General features: G+C 37.4%; 1 protein-coding gene and 1 long non-coding RNA gene across 2 annotated transcripts; both read left to right on the top strand.

The window, feature by feature from the left end:
* Nucleotides 1-843: 843 nt before the first annotated feature.
* Nucleotides 844-1,706, top strand: LOC122136090 (CMRF35-like molecule 8). The gene is made up of 2 exons (XM_042717618.1): nt 844-970; nt 1,132-1,706. Exons 1-2 carry the CDS (start codon nt 931-933, stop codon nt 1,464-1,466), a joined length of 375 nt encoding a protein of 124 aa, XP_042573552.1. The 5' UTR covers nt 844-930; the 3' UTR covers nt 1,467-1,706.
* Nucleotides 1,707-4,320: 2,614 nt separating this feature from the next.
* On the top strand, nt 4,321-5,772 carry LOC122136091. Its single transcript, XR_006153913.1, has 2 exons — nt 4,321-4,462; nt 4,553-5,772. It is a non-coding gene; the product is annotated as an uncharacterized LOC122136091 (long non-coding RNA).
* The last annotated feature ends 249 nt before the right edge of the window (nt 5,773-6,021 follow it).

Consider the following 6,021-nt stretch of genomic DNA (forward strand, 5'->3'; position numbering starts at 1 on the left):
TACCAGCAATTTTCAATACCATCTGTGGAATTTCGTAAAAAGTTGTTTGTTCCAAAATCTTTCAAAAGGGAGTTTCTTTTGCATAATTAGACTGTGCAACCATCACCTCCAAGACCAACCTTCATGGCTAACCTCAACGATCGGTGTGAAAATCAAAAAAGCATGTTGCAGGCGACTTGTTGTCTTGCAGTGCATTCTGGGTTGCCACCTATCAAAATTCAGCCATTGGCTCCCCCTATGGATTTCACTGTGGCATGAATAAATGGTATTTACACCTTCGACGTGTCTAATTAATTGTCTTTATTCTGTTACTGTTTCTATGTTTTTGTTTTCAATGCCTACACTTTAGTAGTTTGTTTCTAATTTTTAGAACTAATGTTTTAGGCTTGTAAATAAAGTTCGGGTGAGTTCATGGGCTCCAAATGGATTATGATTGTAGAAAACCTAACTAATATCAACACTATCATGTTTTTATTTAAATTAACAACCAAACCATATCTACACTTTAAAAACTGTAAGGGTCCAAGAGCCCAACTAAAGCCAAACACCTGACGCACTATAAGGTGGACCATTCCAATATGATTATTCAGCTTTGTTGATTCGCGCAGTTTAACATCAGGTCTCATCAATAATGGTCAACTCTCACTCGGTAAATCACTTAATTGATCGTCAATTAACGTTGAGACTCTGATTCAGTGTTATATTTACCACTCAATATTAACACTTTCAACACTCTTTGAGGTGGGTTATCACATGTACTCCCAGCATAGTTTGCAGTGCACTCTGGCTTTTTGCTGTTGTATAGTTATCTGTTCATGTTAAACATGTGACCAGGAAAGAAACACTAAAAACTCATCTGAACACACATCGAGAGCTTCAGAAGAACTGAATCTACTAACAACAGAGAAGATCACTGAAGAAGAGAGAAGAATGAAGATCATCTGGACTTTCACTCTGCTGATGATTCCTGGTGAGAGTCTGAACTCACAGTAAATCACTAAAAACAGCACAGAGTCGTTCACTTCAGCTCATGTTGTTGAAATGGAAACTTTAAAAGCAATTAGAAAGTTCATCTCTGTTCATTCTCATATAAATATGTTATTGTTGTATTAAGATGCTGGTTTGTTGTAGGTGTGTTGAGCTCCATCAGAGTGACAGGATATTCAGGAGGAGGAGTCAGCATCACATGCAGATATGATAGAGGATATACAGACAAAGACAAGTATTTTTGTAGAGGACAACCAGTAACATGCTCTGACCTCATCAAGACGGATAAAAAAAATGGTGAAAAATGGGTTGGTTCTGAAAGATTCTCTCTGTATGACGACACAAGTGCAGCAGTTTTCACTGTGACCATCAGAGATCTGACAGAACAGGATTCTGGGACGTACCGGTGTGCAGTTGATATCTCTGGAAACATAGATTCCTACACTGAAGTGAAGCTGAAAGTTGTAACAGGCGAGTAACTGAGACTCTCAAACCCATGATGATCATCAACATCACACACTCAACACTGACTGTGATTACTGCGGCTCACACATCTAACTCATTTAACATTTTTTTTTTTACTTTAAATGAAGATGAATTGTCATTCCTGACTTTATTCTTTACACACTGATATCTGAGATTGTGTTCAACAGGTCAACAATTCTGTGCTGTGAGAGGATATTCAGGAGGAAATGTCATTATAAACTACAAATATAAGACACTAGAAAGAGAATCCTTTGATAGATGTGTGTAAAAACTGGAGCAGATCAGTGTTTTTACTCTAATAAACACTGACAGAGCAGCAGAATGGACACATGACGGCCGATTCTCTGTTCATGATGACAGATCTGCTCGTCTCTTACGTGTGTTTATCAGAGAACTGAATGAGAACGATTCTGGAGAATATAAGATCACAGTCAAAGTTTCTGAAGACTACAGTTTCTTCTCTGAGTTTCACCTGAACATCAGAGACGGTGAGCTACTTTCATTCACTCATGCATTTGTTTCTGTGGTGAACTGATGAATCTGTTGTTTAATGTGAACTTGATTTGTTCTCAAGCAGCTGATTGTTGTGAGAAGAGCATCAGTCTCTCAGCTGCTGCAGGAGGATCTGTGAACATCAGCTGCAGATACCCACAATCCCACAGTGCTGATGTGAAGTTTGTCTGCAGGAGATCTGGATCTAATCTCTGTGCTGAAGAGACGTCTGTGAAAGAGAGCAGAAGATGGAGCGCTGAGGGACAGATGCAGCTGTATGATGACAGAGAGCAGCAGCTCCTGACGGGAATCATCAGTCATGTGACTCAGCAACATTCAGCTGAATACTGGTGTGGAGTTCAGTCTGATCAAGGACACAAGAGCTTCATCACACGAGTCCTCGTCAGCGTTACAGGTACAGATGACTTTCTCACTCATATTAATTATAATGTTATTAATAATCACAGCTAGCTCCCATTCAACAGATCACAGTGTGTCTTATATCATGTTGACTGACTGCAAAGAAAGTAATTATTGACATTCTCTAAGTGACCTGATTCTGTTCATACAGGTTAAACAGACAGAACATCTAAAATTAACCTGTTGTTAAGCAAAGCAAAACCACAAACCACAGTTAAAAGAGGAACTGTCCTTATAAAAATAAACGGCAGCTTATGATTGCAGTCTCTGCAGGTAAAAGTGCAGTTTTGTGTAGAATAATGTTGCTGTTCTGCTCAGTGAGAAACTGCACACAGAGTAAAGCAGAGGACAGTGTTTGTGTGTTTTATTCTTCATTTCTTTCTTTAAATGTCCAGTATCAGCAGATCTGGACTCAGTTTGAAAGCAGCAGCAGTGTGTAGTTTTCTGTCTGGTTGTTTGGTGTTAATACAGTGTTTAGTTGGTCATTTAGATACAGTATTACTGTAGGTTTTTTTTACTTGATTAAGTTTGCTCATCTGGATGCAGTATTAGATTTTAGCACTTCTGTGAGTCACTTCACCAGTCTTGTACTATAGTGAAGAAGCTGCAGTTAAAGATGCTCATCCAGTAACCTGCTATGAACTGTTTTATTCACAGAGAAAACACAGGCTTCAGTCACAGAAACTCAGACAGACAGCTTGCAGTTTTATTTTCTGAGTGTCTCTGTATCAGCAAACATTCATTCTGGGTAGTGAATGTGTGAATGACATCAGTAACATTTACCATGGGGAAAGTCATGTCAAGTTCTGTGTGTGAAAAACAACAACAACAAAAAATCCATAAGAAATGCATTGTTTTATTGCTTTATATACAGATATTACAAAAACAAATTCACCACCACCACCACCATCATCATCATCATCATCATCATCATCATCATCATCATCATCATCATCACCACCACCACCACCAACGTCATCATCATCTGCTTCTTCTTTCTCATCAGTCAGAAGTCCACTGATCACAAGTGTTTCCAAATCATCTCCATCCAGTTTCACATCCGCAGGTGCTGAAGTACAATCATGTGATTCATGGTTTAGCTTGTGAACATCTCTGACACCTGAAAGATATTACTAAACATTAAAAAAAATGATTTCTTTTTTTTACTCTAGCATATTTAAAGTAATTAAATACATTGAACTATGTATGTAAAATAATAATAATAAAGTCATTGTATTTTTGTTGTTATAGACCTGTTGAGTTGAATTTGCATTTTGGCAGTTTGTGTGTCATTAATGAATATTTGACTTCCAGTGGCTTGTGGGTTCAAGAATAAGGTTTATAAGTCTTAACAAGGTGGGACTCTGCATTTCCTTCCTCAAAAACAAAATGCTGTGGTATATTTTTGGGGTGTCTTCACACAGCTTAACCTCAGGTTACAGTATATTTAAACAGAGCTGGGTTACAGTGATGTTGTGCTCAAAAAGTCTGTTTAGGATGATCTGAACAATCTGTACATTAAACTATATATAAGCATTACAGATGTGCAAGTGTGAGACAAGAACATCATTTACTGCGCTTAATGTACAGCGTGAAACCTTGAAACCTGCAGTCTGGCCAAGCCTGTCACAAACGTCAAGATACGGCCATGATCTGATCTGATATTTGCTCAGAGTGATCAGACTGATGGATCTGATTGTTTCTGTTTTCAGGCTCTTCTCTGATCGTTCCTCTGGTTCTGGTTCTTCTGGTTCTGATCATCGTTGGTCTCTTTATTCTGTTTCTCTGTAAGAAGCATCAGTCTCAAGGTAAAGCTCCTTCTTAATGTCTTTAGATGCAGAAACTCCCTTACTACGGAGTTTAAAAACAAATATTTGTTCATCTGTTTTCCCCATTTTGAGTCTGTCGCCACCTACAGGCTGCAAAGAGACATGAGGAAATACAGATATTTGATGATGATACTGTATGTGAAAACAGACTTCAGTGTTGAAATGTGATATAATGTTGTTAATTTAGACTCTTTTCTTTAGCAGGCGGTGATTCATCATCTCAGACTAGAGCAGGAAAACATGAAGTGGTTCGTATAAAATAATATGTTGAATAAATGTTAAAGTCTTCTATAATGAATATCTTCAGAGCTGTAAATAATTTCTGCATCTCTCTGCAGGTTTCTCACACTGCTTGTGATTATGAGGAGATTCAAGACTCTCACAAACAATTACCTACACACCCCTCTGATTCATCTAACACTGTTTATGCCACAGCTCAGTTACCTACAAACCCCTCTGATTCATCTAACACTGTTTATGCCACAGCTCAGTTACCCACAAACCCCTCTGTTTCTCCTGACTGTGTTTACGCTAGAGTTCAGAAAGACACTGGCGACTCTCAGATCTTGATCACATCTGCTGAGGACCTGAATTACTCCGTGGTGAATTTCCAGAAGAAAGCAGACTGTCCTGACAGTGTTAGATTGAGGAATAATCAGGATTACAGTGAATATGCTGCTGTCAATCATCTCACTGACTGACGACACACAGCAGATAATCTCATTGAACTGAAAGCTTTGATTTTGGTTTCAGGCTTCCATGTTTCGTATTTTTGTTATTTTTGTGGTTCTCCTCTGCTGTATATTTAAGACAGTCTTGCAGGTCAGACTTTTGACTGTCGACGTGAAGGATGTTTAAATGACAGAGCAGTGTTTTGTTTTGCAAAGAAATGATCAGAAACCCTTGCGTTTTTGGTCAGCATTTGATGTAAATAAGTTCTGAATATTTCTGAGACAAAAGAATATGTGTCTGTGATCAGTTAGTTTGGTTAACGTTAAACTACACGTCTGGCTACCTGCGGTTCTTGTAAAACTTTTATTAAGTCTCAGTGTTTAAAAGTTCTCAAACTTTTACACATGCAGCAGCTATTGCTTTTTTTCCTCAGTGTTCATTTTAAAAGCTTGTTAACTTAGAAAGGAAAATTTAGTAAACCAAGATGAAGTCATGATATTGTATTCAAATATGATATGAATGGACTATGGAAAGCTGAAATGATCAAAAAGCAAAACTTTTGTCCTCTGAGATGAAGTGTGAGAGGGAGTTATTTTGGTTAAATATTACCTGAATGTATATGTGTACATGAATGAGTGAGTACATTAATTAAAAAAATAATAATACTGATGATGTGCACAGATAAATATTTTATAATGAATACTGCAATGTTCCATAAAAAAGAACAGTGCATTTTGATTTCAAAGCTATTTTAATCAATCAGCAATGTGCTTATTTGGTCACCATGGTAACCGCTGATGGTTGCAAGTTTGTCCTCTAGATGTCGCTGTCAATTTACAGTCTTTGAGATTCTAGTCTGAATAAAAATTCTGGGTATATTTTTGTAGAAATATCTCAAATAATGCTTTGAAAACAAATTTGAATTGTCAAATTGTCAAAAAACGTCCATGAGTCTTGCATGTTTATCTGAACATCACTGTAAAACCTGACAAGTCACAGTAACTCAAACAGTTTGAGTAAACAGATATCCTTAAAAACCTGACAAGTTAGGTTTACTCAAACCGTTTGAGGCAAATTGATTGCCTTAAACCATTTAAGTTTTAAAACCTAACACACTGTAAAACCCGACAAGTAA

This window comes from Cyprinus carpio, chromosome B1 (genome assembly GCF_018340385.1).
Source record: "Cyprinus carpio isolate SPL01 chromosome B1, ASM1834038v1, whole genome shotgun sequence".
Taxonomy (NCBI): Eukaryota; Metazoa; Chordata; class Actinopteri; order Cypriniformes; family Cyprinidae; genus Cyprinus; species Cyprinus carpio.

Bases quoted from the DNA above. Each gene is read 5' to 3' on its own strand.
- LOC122136090 (XM_042717618.1), top strand. From the start codon at position 931: ATGAAGATCATCTGGACTTTCACTCTGCTGATGATTCCTG. The intron at 971-1,131 runs GTGAGAGTCTGA...GGTTTGTTGTAG, and splicing joins CACTCTGCTGATGATTCCTG to GTGTGTTGAGCTCCATCAGA.